General features: G+C 40.0%; 1 protein-coding gene across 3 annotated transcripts in view; it reads left to right on the top strand.

Moving 5' to 3' along the window:
• Positions 1-20,166, top strand: part of LOC126426723 (zinc finger protein 99-like) — a 156,772-nt gene that overhangs the window by 127,299 nt on the left and 9,307 nt on the right. The window contains exons 5-6 of one of the 3 annotated variants that reach the window (XM_050088645.1): positions 2,622-2,659; positions 15,975-16,111. The exons of 1 other annotated variant lie outside the window; for it this stretch is intronic. In XM_050088645.1, coding sequence (XP_049944602.1) covers positions 2,622-2,659; positions 15,975-16,014 — 78 coding nt within the window. In that variant the 3' untranslated portion in view covers positions 16,015-16,111. Of the gene's footprint in view, positions 1-2,621; positions 2,660-15,974; positions 16,112-20,166 lie in introns of those variants that run through there. One more of the 3 variants, XM_050088643.1, reaches the window with a different exon arrangement.

Genomic DNA, 20,166 nt, shown 5'->3' with positions numbered 1-20,166 from the left:
AATATTCACTTTTCTAGTATGGCCTGAGAAAAGAATGGAGTTAGTGCATTGCCTTGGCTAAAGTCTGTTCTTATCTCAAATGAGGGTGTAGTTCTTTTAAGAGGACCCATGTTGTCTTCTGTATTTCAGATTCCTTAAGAATTTTGAATAAAAGCAGTCGTGCTTTAGTCATCCATGATATCTCGTGTATTTTAGAATTTCTGCTGTTGTTTTCTCCTTGAACTTTCCATGGAATTTCTTTGAATCTTCTATGGATATGGTTATCAGTTATTCTAGGCCAGGAATCTTACTTTTATTATTCAGTGGTAATGGTCAGTTTCATCAGGTATCTATGTCTGACTGAAATTCATCTTCTTTTTGGAATTGTGCTTTGTTATTGGCACTTAAGCTATGTGATATTCTCAAATCATATTGTTGACCTCATATCTTTTTAGTAGTGTATGTGAGGGTGGGGGTTATCTGCCAATAATTTAGCTAAATGTCTTTTTTCTTACTATTTTTCCTTTTTTCTTACATCCACAGTCAGACAGACATTTATAAATGAAAACATTTTCTCCCTGGACTGTTACAAAATGTATTTATTCAGAATTAATTTGGCATCTGTACGATTCTCAAGTGGTAGCTCAGTGTGATGTCTGAATCCCTTATAATTCCTTTTGAGGTAATACTTTCCTTGTGTTAACCGTGTTTACAAATTCCATATTCTTTGCAAGGTGGGAGTCTATGTAATCGGTATGCCTAGACAATGGTAATACTTCATATACTAATATCTATCAAAGTCATTTCATACTGCATGTCTTAATATCCGCTCTTCAAGCACTAGGCATGGCATTTAATAACTTTGACGTAGTTCACAGTAAGCTGTCACTTGAAAATGGCATAACTCAAAATTCCAGTTGTGAATAAATATATTTCATAGCAGTTTAGGCAGAAAATGTTCTCATCTCCAATCCTGTACCAGTCTGAGGATAAAAATTTAATAAAATTTTTATGCTTTCCTCAGGCACTTGATCAGATGGTCTCAACATTGTTCTCAGGACTGTTTTACTTTCTGCATTATTCTTGTTATCCTGATTTATTGGTGCATATGCCTTAATTATTGTTTACCTCTCATCTAAATATTGAATTATTGCAGGTAGTGTCTTTCTGGAGAAAATGAAAAATTTGGTACCGATTGCAACACAGATTTGCCACTTATGAATGCAGAGCCTAACACTGTAGTAGTTTTGTGAATCCTTTGCCTGTGTTCTCTGTGAAGCATCTGCAGTTCTCTGCAAGTGGTATTTTTAACTTGTTGTCCATTTACAATGTCTGAAAGTACAGGTTGTTTATAAATGAATATCAGGGTTTTAATGCTTTATAATATTTATTACATTAAACTTACAGTTATAATTGATATGTCAAATGAAAGAGCAACTCAAACAGTTTTAACAAGAACCTTATAAATGTTCAATGTGAGCACCACTTCTGCCATATCGCAGCAGAAAGTTTATGGGCTCTCCAATTTATGGTGAACATACTGCAACTGGCACTTCTTACCTTGATACACTACAGCAATGGCAGCAATGGCTCTTCCCTCAGTTGGAAGAAAATGAGCCAGATAACTTCATTTTCCAGCAAGATGGTGTGCCACCTCAGTGGTATAGCGGAAAGTACGCAATTGGTTGAACTTCACTTTACCCAAGCACTGGATACGCCGCATGCAGCCCAATGACAGGGCTTGCTGTGCATGGCCTCCATGTTCACCCGAGCTGATGCCATGTGATTTTTTTCCTTTGGGGCTTCATAAAGGATCGTGTGTACGTCCTCTGCTACCAGCAGACCTCCCTCAATTAAGAAATCAGATTGAAGCAGCTGCTCCTACAATCACTGAAGACACACTTTTCAATGTTTGGGAAGAACTTGACTATAGACTTGACGTGTGCCATGTGACAAATGGTGGACACATTAAAAATTAAGTTTCTTGGTAAAACTGTTTGAGTTGCTCTTTCATTTGACATATCATTTTTAAATGTAAGTATAATGTAATAAATGTCATAAAGCATTAAAACCCTGATATTCATTTTTAAACACCCTGTATTGTGAGTTTGCCAATGTTTGTATATTTAATGGTTCAAGCCCATATGTAGTTTTGGGTGTGAACTTAGGTTGGGTTTAGAAGACACTTCTCATATCTGAAAGTTGGTCTGGACTGCCCAGAGCACAAAGGTCCAAATGTATCACTTATGATGATGGATTCATCTGTCAGTGAGTGGCAGTACTCATATTAAAAATAAGTGAACGGAAATTTTACTCAAGGTGTAAGTGCATGACAGATGAAAGACGTCTTTGGTTACTTTTCATTGTGAAGTGTCTGGTAGGAAGTGTGGTTACAACCGAATTACTGGATTGTATAGTTATTTACAGTACTGCAGACAAAGTGAGAAAATGAAGAGTGAATTTTTACTAACATTCTGTTTCATTAACTACAACAGTTTATCATGCCCTCTTTAATGGTATTTTAAAGCCTCACTTACAGCATGTTGTGGACCAATCACATGTGTTGGTGGGTATTAATAGAATTCTATTTATTTACTGTTTGATCAGTTGCAAATCACTGGCTATTTTTTCAAATATTTCAGGTGGAAACCTCAACAAGATACGGTTCTGATAGTGCAAGGTAAGTTTTCATAGTTCACTGCAGAACTTTCTGAGAAGTATAAATTGTTATTTATTAAATGTGAAAGTGCTTCAGGTATAAAACACACTACTGTAATTATTAAGTACTACTGATAAGCAACAACATTACAAGGCAGTACGTTCAGTAATGGTATTATCTGCAACAGCCATTATGTGACTGTTCCTAAATATATAAAAGGAATGTCTAATATCGATACAGGAAAACAAAATTCCAGGTAGAATGTCAGCAGCTGTATTGTGCTTAATGCACAACGTCACATGAAAATCACTGAAATTTAACAGACCAATCTTGCTGGGCACAAGCTGATGCAGTAGAACAGTTAAGAAGAAAGGGTGAGTGGCTTTGTATCCAAAAATGGAGTTGATTCCCAGCCTTTCAGATTAATGAATATAGTGTTGAACAGTCTTTCAATACTGTGCCACAGTAATGCTCATGAAACACAAGCTTGTAGTGGTGACAGTTGATGGGCCACCATCAAGAGGAATTGTAAGTAGCTGGTGCCAGTTTCAGTAAGGTTGTGAAAACTTAACTGGCAAATACTTATTCTCTTTGTTTCTCCTTCGTCCTGGTGTGTTCCTGAAGGCTGGCCCATTCATTAGACACATTACAGGTAATAAGGTAATGCATAATTCCCAGCTCTGGGTGAAAAGGTAGGGTTTGCACATACCCTCTGATACCAGCCAGGCCCAGAGAGGGGTGACTGCCTAAGCTGTTACCTTCCCAAATGCCAATTGGTCCCTCTGTCAAGAGTTGGGTAGGTGTGACCTGAGGTGTGAATAGTCATTTAGGGTGGGTAATTACCTCTCTGAGGGGGGGGGGTCCTCCAGTTGGAAGGAGCATGCCATCGGAGATGTCAATCATGGAGGATTTTTTTTTTTTACAATGACTCAATCACCATCTTGGTGCATGACTACTAAACGTAAACAGAATGAGCAGAATGAGGCCAAAGATTTGAAGACCCTCCCAGCTGCACCTTGGTTCCTCATGGTATCACGTACTGGAGGTGGTCAGTCCTTCGGTACGATTATTGCGTTCATTATTCTGAAAGATATTATGGCCATTGCAGGCCCTGTAAAATTCTTTTCTCATTTATATAATGCAGTGTTGCTTCTGAATACATATTGCGATTTTCAAGCCCAACAACTGCTTACAGCATCACTCCTCCAGTTATCCTGTTCATGTTGAGAACCATCATACCCTGAACTCTTAACATGTTGTTCTTTACATTCTGATGCTAGTGGCCTCACTGAGGGAGAAATCCACACTTATCTCTCTAATCATGGCATCACTGCGGCCCATTGAGTAATGAAAAACATGGATGCAGGCATAATGCCCACATGCACTCTTTTTCTACCGTTTGCTGAAGTAGTGTTTGCCTCTAAGATTAAGGCAGGCTATGAAGTCATCACGTTGGACAACCATACATTGCAAAACAAATGATTTCCTATAAGTGTCAGCATTGTAATAAAACATGTATCCTGTCAAAAAATGGTCAAATATGTTACTCTTGGCAGAGATGCTCACTAGGGCAGCATTTTGCCTCCTCTCTGCTGTATCAATTGTAATCCCATGAGTGTCCCATGTGTATTAATGAGTGAGCCATCCAGGAGATCTGAGTGATGGACATCAAACCCCAGCCTGTCACTTGCAGTTGTTAGCTAGTCAAAATCTGTTCATTTTATCATCTGGCATTTACAGTAACATTTTTGCCGTGCCCATATTTAATGGAGGATATGTCCACCCAGATTTGCAACCTCAAGTTCAGTATTGCAGTTGTGAAATCACCCAGGTCACAGTAGCATCCCCATGTCGTCCTGCACCTGTGCAGGAAGCCATCAAATCTTTGCCCCTTGTGGTGAAATCACCTGTTACACAACTGTCAGGCTGAAAGGACTAAAGCAATACTCCCGCAAAGACTTTCTACAGCTAAAAATAGTCTTCATCCGCCAACTAGAAAGTTATAAGAACTCGAACAAAAGCAAACAGTCTTCTCCTTCCTTCTTCAGTGGTGTTGGCACATATACTGTTACCTGACTGACCACCATTTTGCTGGTGCCCACTGGCTACCGATTTTCTGCCACGGAATTCACAGGCTGACCCAGGGAGAATGCCAATATGTTGGTAGATCTCAGGGAACAGGAATCTCCAGTCTCTGCCCTCTGTAGCAGTGAATTCTTGAAGGCTAGCACTCAGCAGCAACCAAGGTGACTAACCTTCATTTGTTCCCTCCTCCCCAATCCACATTATGACTCCTCTCTAACATAATATTCGTGGCATTAGATCCAACAAGGAGGAATTACAGCTGCTCTTGAAATTGCTGTGTCCGCTTGTATTCTGCTTCCAAGGAAAAAAAAATTGTCCTCACAACCCCTTTGACCTTATCTTTGCTTCTGGTCTTCTGTAACCTTTCACCCCAAGGACAGCATTCCACCTCATGGGGGAGCTATGCTGGTCGTCGATCTCATTGAACACTCGACTGCTAGCTGTTGTAGTCTGCATTTTTCTTCCTCATTTCGCCTTTTCTCTTTGTAACATCTACACCCCTCTGTCATTTGCTGTTACGAAGTTGGACTTACTCCAGCTCATTGGCCAGCTCCCTCACTCCTTTTCGCTGCTTGGCTATTTTAATGCCCACCATTTGCTTTGGGGCTCTTAGAGAACCTGTCCAAGAGGTTCCCTCTTAGCTGACCTTCTGAATCATCTCTCTTAGCACTGGAGCACCCACGTTCCTTTCTGATCCCGTGCATGTATATTATCATTTGGACCTCTCGTTCAGCACTGTCTAGCTCGCCCATCATCTTGAATGGCCCATTCCATATGACATGTACTCAAGTGATCACTGTCTGTGTGCTATTAATTTGCCGACTCCTACCCCACCTGAGTGGAAATCAAATTGCCAGCTTTCTAAGGCCGACTGGAGGCTTTACTCCTTCCTCACGACCTTTACACAGCTATGATGACCAGGTAAAATATCTTCAAAACATTATCTTTACCGGTGCATAATGTTCCATACCATGCACTACAAGTTTACTGTAGCATGTCCTGGTCCCTGGTGGACTGAGGCATGCAGAGATGACTCGCTTGTGGGGATGTGCTCTCCACATTTTGAACCATCATCCTGATACATCTGTTGGAGGGCTGGTATCCTCTGTAGTCTATACATGTGGGGCTTCAGAGGCCATCTGCCCCATTTACTAGAGGAAGTTTTGAAAGATAAAGTTTTCTCAAGGTGTATGTGGTTTGGCTTTGTCAGACACATTTATTAAGGAAAACGGGACGCCTGAATGCTCGTCCTGAGTACCAATGTCTTTGCTATCCCCATTAACCATATTATGGACTCTCCCCCCAGGCATCTCAGCTCCCTTTTCATCAAGGATTTTACAATCTGTTGCAGTTTTCCATTAACTTGTCTCCTTGAGCGGCGTCTTCAACGTCGTTCTTATCGTGTTTTCTCTTGAAGCTTGGGCAGTGGCTTTCATTTTTCCACTGCCAAAACCTTTTGTCTGAGTATTTGGCGGCGGAATGAGTTTCTTACACCATCTTTACATCTTGCGTCTTTTGTTCTTCCATTCTCTGAAACTATAAAATTCCTGGGGCTTATGTCTGATATGAAACTTCGTTGGTTCTCCCATGTACTCTTGCCTGGCTGTACATAGTACCCACTCCCTCAGTGTCATACTTCTCCTAAGTGGTACTTCCAGGGGAGTGGATCATACCATCCTCATCTATTAAGGTTCCCCTACGTGAATATCTGTCCCTTGACATACCTGCACAATCTTACCAGTGAATATTTCGTCTGCAATATGGTGATCTTAATTTGTAGTATAGGCGATGGTGCGCTGTTTGCATACATTGTCCAATGCATTAAAGCCCTTTTCACCATAAGCTAGTGCTATTTCAATTTTGTTCCAGCTACACAGAAATTGTGTCGAGAGAGAAAAACTTCTGATGGCAGATTCTCTAGGATACCACCTCCAACTTTGTTGATACGTTTCCTAGCGCTCATGTCACTGCTGCATGGTTTGAGCTTTGCTTCTCGTAGTACATAGCAAATTGCAAGTGTTCACTCAGCTGTTGAGCTTTGATGAGAAACTAAGCCATTTCATCAATGCACTGTTCCCTCGACATCTTCTGACCTGCTCTATGAGGAACATAAAGGGTTCAAAGCTTTCCTGTAGTTAGTTTGTGACAGCAATAGGTTGGTTCTTAATTCTGTCGTGAATAAAGCGATTACACATGTCAATGATTTGTGGCTGTATGTTCAGCCATTTGCACATACGTTGAAGATTAAATTGCTTCCACATCCGGTTTTTGATTGTCCATTTCAATCATTTCGCAATACCAGTTTCCAAATGGGAGAATGTTGTATAGTGATTTATCCAACATCATTCCAATTCTGCTTTGAAACGCCTGTTGTAAAATTCACTTCCATGATATGCCTCAAGGTTGTTGGGCAGTCGATTTAGTCCTGTCTGCAACAATTGTTCGGAAACCTCTCAAACCTCCTTCCCTGTCTTTACTTTCAAAGGTAAGGCCCAGGCGAAATTGGAATGTGTGTCTGTGACTGTGAGAATGTACTTGAAACTGTTATTTGATTGTACGTAGTCTTATGTATTTAAGAGATCAGCCTGCCATGTATAATCCATTCCTCGTAGAAGGGTAATCCCAAAAGTAAGGTCTCCTATTTTTTTTATAAGTACATAAACATGTTTATTTCTACAGTGGTTTACATCTGTTTACAGCTTGATCATTTAGCTATTTTTCGACGTAATCACCATTTCTGTCGATGCATTTTTGTAGACACTGTGGCAGTTTTTGTATGCCCATGTCATACCAGCTCGCTGCCATGCTGTTAAGAAAGTTATGAACCTCTTCTTTCACATCGTCGTCGGAGCTGAATCGCTTTCTGGCCAAATGTTCTTCTACCCTAGGGATCAAGCGATAGTCACTGGGCGCCAAGTCAGGACTATAGGATGGGTGGGTGATTATGATCCGCTGAAACTGTTGGAGGAGAGCAACGGTTTGCCGAGTGATGTGTGGGCGAGCGTTGTCATGGACAATGTATACAACCGTGCTCAACATTCCTCTTCTCCGGTTGTGAATTGCCCGTTTGAGTTTTTTCTGAGTCTCACAGTACCTGTCAGCGTTAATTGTGGTCCCAGCGATTCCGCTCTGACGACGAGGTGAAAGAAGTGGTATATATATATTTACTTGCATGATGCGAGCAAAGCAGATATCTTGATTTTCCACTGAGATGTTGCCAAATAAGAATGTTCTGTTTGGTTTTACGTTTTCAAATTATGAAATATTACTGCTTTTGCTGGCTATCTAGTATGTTACTCCCTTAAATCCATGCAAAATCTCCTGCAGTAGCTGATATTTTGACTGAAACAGAATTTTTGAAAAAATATATACATGCTCAAAGTGGACTCCCACAGGATATGTCACCAGTGTAAAAACTAGATTATTTTCCGTAGCATGAAGCCCCCATAACCAAAGCATGTCTAATATAAGGAAGTAATGATCTATTTGTCTCGTTCTTCTGGCGTCTACCTTCATCATTGCGGGACCAGTTATTTAAAGACCCTTGTGGTAAGACACTTGTTCACTTGGTTATAGTGGTAACTGTTCATTTACATTAAAATCGAGGGGTTTTATAACCTCTTACTTACAACTAGGTATATAAACAAACTTAAATAAGATCATAATTCAGTGCCCATATCTGGCAATGTTGAATCATACATTTCCACTTCCATCAATGCACAGAATGCATCATGGAGTCGAGCTGTGGTAGTTTCCAATGAGTGGAGAGTTTGGCAAGCTGTTGACAGTAGATTACTGCACAATGTGCCACAGAAATGGAGTATATGTGACTGCCATCTTTACCAACACTCTAGCTCATCCTGTACAACATCTGATTAAAATGTTAAAAATCTGCTCTTGTGGGTGTGTGCTCCCTGTGTTAAATATTTTAACTGTACCAACTGAATCCCCTACAGAGATGGTATGATCACCTGGTAACATCAGGGAAGAGCAGACTTTTCTGTGGAACAAGGCTGAAATTTGCTTTGACACATTGCATGGTCAATATCATTGATCCAAGAAGAATATTAATTTATCATTAAATTGATGGTTTTCAAGTAAAGCCACATTTTAGCACTCCCTATTGGATATGACACTGACACTAACATACTTACACCCACTGGCATTCAAACAGTAGGTTTGATTGAACAGCATTATGTTGACACCAGATGCCTTCTGCTGCAACGACTTCATTTCCTGCAAGGAAAGCACATAGTGTTAGTGAGAAGCTTATTCGTTCATTTTCTCTGTTCATCAGCATGAGCATTAATACTTGCACTGGCTCACAACAGGGACTTTCGATACATGACTTGACATCCTTATCCATCGATGTTTGTGACAAGTGAGCGAATTATTTATAAATTGCTGCAAGTATATTTTCGGGACATCTACTATTATAGTTATAATTGTATTGTTGTTGTTTAGCTTCAAATCCCGTATTTTGTGCACATTTGTGTATTTATCAGGCACATTTATACGCTTTATTATCTGTGTAGTGCATAGAACCACTGTCTGCATTGCGTCATTCGTTTTGTGTTACTTGCAGCACTTAGATTGCCCAATCCAGCGGTAGCTGTCATAGTAGCAGCAATAGCACATCAGAGTACTGTGAGCTGACACATGTTTTCATAAGAAGTGACTTACTTTAAATTTTGTCAGTGTTCCTGACCTTCAACTCCTATACTTCGTATATGTCTGTGTATTTACCATTCCAACTCTGGTATGTACAGATACAGTAATTGCAGTGTTGAGATGTGAATGAAGTTGGTGATTCTTTGCTCATAGCTCCAGGCAGTGTTGTCCACCAATAGGTCCACTGCTGCAGTCACCTTGGGTACTGCCCACACTGAGATTAACCTCTCACTTGTGATTGAGTGGGAAGTCATTTCAGTGTGTGGGTGGCAGTGAAAGAGTTTCCATGTTGCTGATTGGAGAGCCTGCTCAGTTCGTCTGATGAACAGATTTGAGTGCTTGTTCCAGAGGAAGCCTCTCAGCATGCAAGATGGTAGTATTACTGGTAATTGGAAGCTCTGGTGTTAGGTGTGTAATGGCACCATTTAGAGGTACGACTGCATAGGAGGGGAAGGAATCCAATGTGCATTCTGTGTGCATACTTGGAGGAGTGTTTACAGATAAGAAATGGGTGCTTCTGGATGTCATGGAAAGCATGGAATAGCCAGCTGTAGGTGGTGGCTCACGTTAGTGCTGACAATATGTGCCACATTGGATTGGAAGAGGTTCTCTCTGGCTTCAGGTGCCTAGCTAGTAACGACTGCCAGTCTTGCTTGCGAGATTAAGGTGGAGCTCACCATATGTAGCATCATGGGCAGAACTGAAAGTCATTCCTTGCTACAGAGTGGAGTGAAGGTCTGAATCAGAGTCCCAGACTGTTCTGCAACTATGTAGGTTGCAGATTCCTTGACTAGCGCCAAAAGGTTGTGGATTTACAGGTTCTGCTAAATGGGTCAGGTGTCACCTACACAAAGGCAGCAGTTCCACGAGTATGGGGGATGGGTAAAGGAGACTGGGCTTTTTCTTTAGGTTAGAGGGTCTCAGGTAAGTGCAGAAAGGGCATCAGCTTCAAAGGCTGAAAGTAGAACACCGAAAGAGGGTAGATACAACCACAATAAGTACTGTAGTTGTAAATTGTCGTAGCTGCATTAGAAAAGAACCAGGGCTCAAAGCTCTAACAGAAAACACTGAATCTCAAATCGTTATAGGTATGGAAATAAGTTTAGCTGAAATTGTTCAAGAGACCCAACAATGTTCACAAAGAATAAATGAAATGCAGTTGGTGCTGTAGTGTTCACTGCTGTTCGAAGCAGTTTATCTTGTAGTGAAATTTAAGTAGATAGTTCATGTGAGGTACTACTTGTAGTGATCAATTAAAAGTTCCAGGTTGAGAGACTGTGGACGATCTGTAAAACTACTTCTTCTTGACGTTTCGTTGCCAACTGTAGGTAACATCTTCGAAGGTGAGTCACGATGGCTGCCTGGCTATTGATTTCCTGTTTCTATACAAGGCATCAATATACGTCACGTGGGGCCGACTGTAAGACTATCTCTGACTAACGTCATTATTCTCGATTGAATGTAATCGATCGTCACGTCGTTGGTGCAAAGTCGACCGCCATATCCTGTCTATCTTTAAGCCTTCCTCTTTTCTGTTGAAATTATTGTGGTGTTCCTGAATCTCTATACCTTCCCTCTACATAAGTGCATAATAATAGATGTCCTGGCTATCACGCTTGTCTCACTCAATTTTATTTCATTATCACCGTCTTTAAAAACATGTTCGTTGACTGTGACAGTGGCCGCAGAAGCCTACGTTTACACTCACTAATTTTCTTTGTTGGTCTAAAGATTGTTTCAACTTGAAACTTGTCCAGAACTTTCCCAGTACAGTCCGTAATATTGCGAATAAATGGAAGAAAAACTTTTCCAGCTGACAGTTGTTCTTGCTTAATGTTGTCACACTTTTCGTCTGGGATGAAGTGCTCGATCTATCTCATTGTCAGCGTATCCATTTTTCTTTTCTTAACAGCCGTTTGCAAACGATTTAGATCATCTTGCAAACAAACAGGCTCACAGATCTTGTTAGCTTTGTCCACTTATGTTTTAATGATACCTCTCTTCTATGAAGGTTCGAGTCCTCCTGCAGGTTATGGTCGGTGTGTGTTTCTTTTCTATACACTTTCTGCCCTAGACTCCCTTCTGCCCATTTAGTTACTGATACATCCAAAAAATTTAGTTGTCCATTTCTCTTTTTCTTCATAGTAAATGATATCTTTGGATTAATACCATTCAGGTACACCAAGAAGCAATAAAATTCCTCTTCACAGAGATTCCATAGCACAAAAGTCTCATACACATACCAATACCACTTTAAAGGGCTTTTAGTGCCAAACTGTAGCGCCTGCTGTTCAAAAAATTCCGTGAAAAGATTAGCAACAGCTGGACTCAGGACACGGAGGGCTACCCGTGGCCATGCCTTCTGTTTGTTCGTGAAACTCATTATCATACTGGAAACAAGTCGTGGAAGGGCAATGTTGGGACCTCCATGGCCTGGCAACCAGTTGTCGACTCACTTCGGAAGTTGTTACCCGCAGTTGGCAACGAAACGTCAGGAAGTCGTAGTTTCACAGATCGACCATGGCCTTCCAGCCCGGGAATTTTAACTCACGAAGACGTTGAATGTGAAAGCCTATACATTACAACTAGTACGGGTGGAGCTAATACCTACCAACTGGAACAATTTAGTAGGTCCCCTTTACAGACGTTCTGACTTGGATGAAACAGTTGCTGAACAGCTCAAAGAAAACTTGAGCGTCATTTCAAATAGGTATGCCACTTGTACAATTATAGGTGTGGGGACTTCAGTCTACCTTTGATATATTGGCGAAAATAAATGTTTTATGTCAGTGGTAGGCATAAAACGTCGTCCGAAATCGCACTGAATGGCTTCTCTGAAAATTATTTTGAACAATGAATTCAGAAGTTCACTCAAAATGTAAATGGTTGCGAAAACATACTTGACATCTAAACAGGGAGCATAACAGATACAGGCATTAGTGACCACAATGTTGTTGACCCATGATGAGTTCACAAGAGTAAATACTGTAACATCGAAACTCACCAAAATAACGGAGAGATATGTGTCAAATAAATTAATAAGAGGTGGTACTGACACAAAACAGGTCAGACCACTGGTGCAGAAGCAATGAAATACACATGCCAAAATTAAAAGAACACAAAATCCACTAGATTGGCGAAGTTTTTCAGAAGCTCCAAATTTAGCGCAAGCTTCTATGGGAGAGACTTTTAATAGTGTTCAGAACGACAGTCTGTCACCAAATCTGGTAGAAAACCCAAAGAAATTCTGGTTGTATGTAAAGTATACAGTTTACAAGGTGCATTAATGCCTTCCCTGCACGATAACAATGGTACTGTTATTGATGACACTGCTACTAAGGCGAGTTACTAAAGACGGATTTGCTAAATTCCTTCACAGGAAAAGCAAAGTAAGCATTCCAGAATTCTAATCAAGAATAACTGCCTACATGAGTAACTTAGAAGTGGGTATCCTAAATGTTGAGTAGCTTAACACTTAAGAAAGGCAATGCCTCTGGTCCAGATTGTACACCACTGAGGTTCCTTTCAGAATATGCTGATACAATAGCTCCATACTTAGCAGTTGTATATAACTCTTCAACTGCAGAAAGATCGGTACCCGAAGACAGGAAAGTTGCACAAATTACACCAGAACCCAAGAAAGGAAATGGGAGTAATCTGATGAAATGCACACCCGTACCAATAACATCGCTGTGCATTAGGATTTTGGAAAATATAATCAGTTTGAACATTATGAATTACCTTGAAGATATGATTTATTTACAAATAGCCAACACATAATTGGAAAACATAATTGTTGTGAAACACAACAAGCTGTTTATTCTCGCAAAGTAGTGACTTATATTGACAGACCACATTACATTGATTCCATATTTTTTTGTTTTCAAAGGGCATTTGACTCAATTCCTCACAAGTAACTTCCTATTACATTGTGTGCCCCTGGAGTATCATCCTAGTTGTGTGAACTGGTTCGTGATTTTGTACCAGAAAGGTCACAGTTCGTAATAACTCACAGAAAGTAATCGAAGTAATATTTGATGTTTCCCAAGGAAGTGTAATAGGCCCTCTGTTGTTTCTGATCTACATACACGGTTTGGGAGACAATCTGAGCAGTTCTCTTTGACTGTTTCCAGATTATGCTCTCATTTACCTTATTGTAAAGTCATCAGATGATCAAAACGAATTGTGAAGTGATAGACAAGATACCTGTATGATGTGAAAAATAGCAATTGACTGTAAATAATGAAAAATATGAAGTACGGAAAGGAATGCGCTAAATTATGTTCACATGATAAATCATACAAACCTAAGCTGTGAACTCAACTAAATACATAGGAATTACACTTATGAATAAATTAAATCATAACATTCCTATAGATAATGCACTGGAGGAAGCAAACCAAAGATTAATTTGTTGGCATACAACTTACAAAACGTAAAAGGTGTACTAAAGAAATGGCATACACTATGCTTATCTGTTCTCTTGTGGAGTATTGCAATGTGGTGTGGGACATCGAAGAAGGGCAGTTCTTTTTGTATTATTGCCAAATCAGGGAGAGTGTGCTATGGATATGATACATGAACTGGGGTGGTGGTAATTAAAACAATAGCGTTTTTCGCTATGGCAAGACGTTTTCGTGAAATTTCAAACACGAATGTTATCGTCAGTGTGATAATATGTAAATGGTCCCTTTCTACGTAGGGAGAAATCATCATCATAATAGTAAAGTACGAGAAATCAGAGCTCACATGGAAAGATGTACGTGTTCGTTTTCCCAGCACGCATTGAGAGTGGAATGGTAGAGAAATAGGTTAAAATTATCGTTCGATGACTCTCTGCCAGTCCCTTTATCGTGAATTGCGGAGTAATCACGTAGATATATATCATCAGGCATCACCATTAACTTAAATATTTCTATGCTCGTGCGATTAGGACATTTAGGTGGTGTGGCTGATAATTGTTTGAGCCAGTTGCTCTTCACATATTTACTAACAGTATTCCCATTACATTTTCAAGAATATCACAGCAACAACAGCAAGTTGCTTCAATATCTTTATCATCAGCACACCATTACAGCGTGCCATGGACATAAAGTAAATTAACTGAATATAGAAAATCGAATGCTTAGCAGTGAGATCTCTTTTTTTGTTTCAAATACAGTCGATGTCTTCTACAGTCATTGTCAAGATGCAAGTGCTGCACATTGATATTTAAACGGAAAGTACAACCTGCTACTGATACAGTAGTAACAAAACATGAGAGTTATAGGTAAATCAGTTCTTAAATGTTTATTGTATGGACAGGCATTTTAAAAAATTTCAGCATATGCAGCACATCATACATGTTGGTTGTTGTAACGTGACATGACATAATGGGCTCAGAGACATTAGGTGCATGAGACAGAGTGTGCCTCATGAAAGCTGTTGGAGCACTGGCCATGGAGTGGTGTTCATGGCTGGATGCTTATGCACATATCAGTGAAGTATGACATGCATCTGAACTGTAGTGAAATGTCACTCCTGTGAATGCAAAGCAGAGAGCACTTGGAATAGGTGGTGCTACATGTACAACTAGTAGAAGCACAGGGAAGAGGCAGGAGGATCCTCTCATCCTTTTCCTTCCCCCTCCCCCCCCCCCCCTCTATCATATCCCCATTCTGTCCTGTGCAACTCAGGCTGAAGGTCCCTTCCTATGTTCTCTGCCACTCTCCCATCCTCCCTCTCCTCCCCTGCTGTCACTCCCTACCCCTGCTGTCACTCCCTGCCCCTGCTGTCACTCCCTGTGCCCCCCTCTGTCCCTCCCTCCCTTATTGACCAAGCTGTTCAATTGGGGCAAACTAACTCCATGAAAGCAGAAACCAAGACTGCATTTGTAAGATTCGTAGCCGATGCTATTTTCAGGAGCTCATACTCAATACTGTAGACCTGATGCATGTCAATACTGGTTCCTGTTCCACCAACTATCACATCCTCAGCCTGCATTGTGAAACCCTTGCACAATGATCCTACGTCATCTATCACTTGGCTAAGACATACACTGGGCTTGCAAAAACTTGTCACATGTAACTTGTGAAAGGAAACAAGATGGCTTCCTTGCATAATGTTTGTGTTTTTCTTTATCAGGGAGCAAGAAGTGGTAGTTGAGAGGGTTATGCCAGTTTATTACCTTTCATCTTCCCTCAATTTTTTGAATTCCATCGAACACCCTTTGGCCTATTTTGGCTTGGTCCATGTTTCTAAGCTCACACCGTTGCCACAGTGTCATTTCCACTGCAGGTGCCTTCTGAGTAGCATAATAAGCAGTGGGTACCAGACAGACAAGGTCATATGGTAATGCTTTGCTTAATTCATTCTGCGCCGGCCAGTGTGGCCGAGCAGTTCTAGGCGCTTCAGTTTGGAACCGCGCGACCGCTACGGTCGCAGGTTCGAGTCCTGCCTCGGGCATGGATGTGTGTGATGTCCTTAGGTTAGATAGGTTTAAGTAGTTCTAAGTTCTAGGGGACTGATGACCTAAGATGTTAAGTCCCATAGTGCTCAGAGCCATTTTTGAATTCATTCTGCTGTTGACAATGCTTTGCAGATTGACACTCACTTCCCCTACATTCACTTGTGTGCACTAGAAAGAAGCATATGGTTGCTAAGGGAGCAGTGATTTCCATTTATTAATATTGCAGCTTTTATTTCTGAGTTAAGATGACTTGGTTCCAAAACACACAGAGCCAGCAAGGATTGTTACATACAAGGTAAGTGAATTTCTTCATGTCCTTAAAGACAAAGGGAAAAGAGACGAAATCTTATCAGCTCTGCAGGCATCTACAACATAGGCATCTGGTGTTTGACCATAAACGTCACTGAGAATATTTGTAGAAGTGCCGTCGATGGAAACCTGTGTCCAGGAAACGGATTTCGAAGATCTCTAGAAAGATTTTCTTCATTGTACTATATTGAAATTTCATGACCATGGCGAGTATCCTACAAGGCAAAATGTAAGTGACATTTTAAATTGTAACATAGGTTTCACAGGGGTCACCTATCAAGAGGAAGAATTCTGAAACCTTTGGCATATACATACAGCAAATGCAAAGATGAAAGATGCACTCTAAGGGAGGATAGGATACTGTTGTCAGGAAAAGAAATAATCGTTTCCATATTATTTATTTTGATCAACTGTGGCTGAAACAAAATCGTGCAATAAACATGTGACAAGCTTCAAAAAGCAACGATTGATTGAAAGTACTCTATGGCAAAGGAAACACACTTACTGTCTGGCAGGCAGGATGATCTGAACATCGCTTTACCAAAAGCTATTATTTACATCCCCCAAAACCAATGGTTATCATGAAGAACTCAACAGTGATGTATTTGAACCCTTGTGTTTACCTTTATGGAGTCTATTCAACAAGGGCTGTCTGATTGTCATCGATGATGCCAGTTAAAATTCCAGAATAAAGGAGAAATTCCAAGTTCTAGAACAAGGAAGGAGGAAATACCATATGAGCTGGAAGAGAAAAGTAACTCAATTTAATGCTGTTATACCAAGATGGAAATACTTGGAGGTGGTCAGGTGTCATTGCTATCTTCATAATCGATATGAACTTCACAGCTCAACAGCAGAAATGGGACACAAGATTGTGAGACTGTCCCTTAGTGCAGAAAAGATGGGCAGGATACCATTGAGGGGAAGGGAAGGGGCACTGAAGGGCATGGGGAAGGGAGGGAATGGGGAAGAAAAGCACAGGAGAAAGGGAGGGGCAAGAGGGAGGGAAGTGGGCAAGTGGAGGGTACTTCATACGTTAAAATTAAAGACAGTATGAAAAATTCGGAAACTAAAAACGTGCAGACGCATGTGCCTGTGAGCTTAAACTAAATGGCAACATTATAATTGTAGCTGTGTATAAGTTCCCTTTCAGAAATTTCCAATGACTTCTTTTTTTCCATCGGGCAGTTGGAGACAAGCTAATTATTGTTTGTGGGGTTTGCAGTGTAGATTTTCTGAAAGAATCTGATAAAAAGAACGACCTTGAAGTATTACTTGGTTCTTTCAATTTGACATCAGTTATTGATTTTGCTGCATAGGTAGTACAGGAAAGCAGCACTCGGAGATATATTTTATAGACTGAATACAAATTTAATCAAATAAATACTTTTCCTTTTGAGAATGGTGCTTATGATCATGATGCACAGTTAGTTATACGATGTAGTTCCATGCAAGTAATGCAGAACAGTCCTCCAAAATAGTACATTCAATTTAACAATTGCATAGCTAGCAACAGAATGGGATGAGATCTACAGGGAACCTGATGCTAATTTCAAATTTAATGTGAAAATAATTTCTGTAAGGAAACAACACAACATAATCATCAGAAATAATCTGAAAGCTGTGATTTATTAAAGAGATAAAAATAAGTTGTATACAGAAAATCGAAATTCATTTTACAACCAGGAGGAATTATCCAGAAAGACCCAAACATTACAAAACTGTAGCACTGTATTAAGAAAAGTTGTTAAAAAGTCATGAAATTTGTGCATTATGTCTCTGATTAGCATCTCTGGTAATAAAATTAAAACTATTCAAACTCATTGAAAAGTTTAACAAAAAACAGAAGTAAGAAGTATTTTTAATAATAATTTTTTAAATGTTGTAGAGAAACTAAGATCCAGGTGTTCATTAGGAAATACAAGGTTTTACTTGGCAAAAGCAATACCAGGTAGCATTAACAGACTGACAGACAATCAGCATCTTAAAACAAACCAAAATAATTTATGAATGACGACATTGTGTACTCAGTAGACGAGTTTTTAAATATGAAATAGTAATTTCAAAAAAAAAAAAAATACATTGTGTAAAGAAATCTAATGTTAAACTGACAAGTTCCACATTACAAAATGTCATGTTCATTATCTGGGGCTCAAGTATTAATGTAATATAGTGTAATATCATGAAACCAGGAAAGGACTGTACATTACTGTATAGTTACTATAATTTGTGTTACCAGCTGTAAGTAAAATCATGTTGAAAGTTTGGTCAGCATGTGGCTTACCTGTGTCACAGAATCCAAGAAGCACTGAGTTACTTCCAGCCTGAATTTAAAAAGCATAACTCTACTCTGTACACCGATTGCTGGAATGCACTGAACACCTGTATGAGAATGTTACATTTGAGCAGTGCTTGTTAAATTCAGTCTGTAATGGTCTTATTAGTTGTGTACAGACGACTCTGAAGCAGATAGAACTTCCCATCTGTAGATCATGAAAGCTTCAGTCTTCTGAGCAATATCTAAAAGATTCTAGACTTCTATGCTGTATAACATGTGCTATCTGACAGCAGTTGTATAAGAAAGTTCCTACGTGAGTACCAAACAGGCAAATATTTTATGAAGACAGAGCACAGAAATTAGTAGGATTGAATACTATGCATTAACCTGCTGACTTGGAAATTTGGATAGAAGCCCATTTCATTGTTTAAGAATAAAACTTTAATTTGTAATTCATTGAAACAGTGTGTAACGTCCTGAGCAGTTAATACTACTAACCAATAAAGTGATTATCTGCAAACATTTTGATCAGTCGCAAAGTAAACATATTTAATGAGACAATTAGAGTAAATAGTTCTAAAGTGTGTGTACATGGATGATGTACACTATCCAGTAAAAAAACCTCACCAAAAGCGGAAAGCTTCAGTCAGTGGACCCTTAAATTTTCTCTTGACCACAAATTGTTTCCATGAAAGAATGAGAGAGTGATACTGTGGGGGAAGGATGATCAACATTCAGTGACTTGAGCTTACTATGCATTATGACAAAGAAAATAACCCCACTTTCAGCTTGGGCAGAAAGCCAAACCAACATATATAATTGAACTGCTCAGTCAAAACACAGGTAGCAGTGATGGATATGCAGCCCTTAGTGCAGTGCCCAGACTGTCACTTAGGAAACATAAAAGGTGACAATTATTGAATTATATCAAAAATGGTAAATTAGTTACATTCTACAACGTTCACACACTTCATTCAACATGGAAACTTCACTACAAATATTCGGATTTAGGTTATGACATGTTCAATATGCCTGCCACCATTGGCAATCATGTGGCTCTGCCAAATAATAAAATTGTGCAATACCCACTGTAATAAATGATGACTAACTGACAACCTAAGCTGCCGACAGGTGTTGTTGATATACCTCGATGTGGACAGCTGAAAATGTGTGCCCCAACCAGCACTCGAACCCGGGATCTCCTGCGTACATGGCAGACACACTATCCATCTGAGCCACCGAGGACACAGATGAATAGCGCGACTGCAGGGACTTATCCCTTGCACGCCTCCCGTGAGACTCACATTTCCAACTGTCCACAATTCTACATATGTATAGTACCTTATAGACATTTGCCTACCCACTCATTACTCGTGCACGCTTTGGCGATTCCGGTAAGAGTTTGGGCAACCCGTGCGCATTTGCACAGATGAAGGTCAATGGCTGGGTAGCCTTTAACTATATATACGACGACAGTAACTTGTTCTCGAAAGAACAGTTACTGTTGGACATTGAGGTATATCAACAACACCTGTCGGCAGCTTAGGTTGTCAGTTAGTCATAATTTATTCCAGGGAAAAGCTGCATGGTCATCAACAGTAACTTTCAAAAATAAGAGCATAGTGAGTTCTTGATCGATTTCACATTCAACTGGCTTTGCTATGGGAAAATTCAGTGCGCTACAGAACAAGTATTCAGCCACGTAACCCACTAAGTGTCTGGTGCACATCAGTGAAA

Source organism: Schistocerca serialis, chromosome 11 (assembly GCF_023864345.2).
Source record: "Schistocerca serialis cubense isolate TAMUIC-IGC-003099 chromosome 11, iqSchSeri2.2, whole genome shotgun sequence".
Classification (NCBI taxonomy): Eukaryota; Metazoa; Arthropoda; class Insecta; order Orthoptera; family Acrididae; genus Schistocerca; species Schistocerca serialis.
The sequence above is the reverse complement of the archived record's forward strand: the minus strand, read 5'-3'. Positions and strand labels throughout refer to the sequence as shown.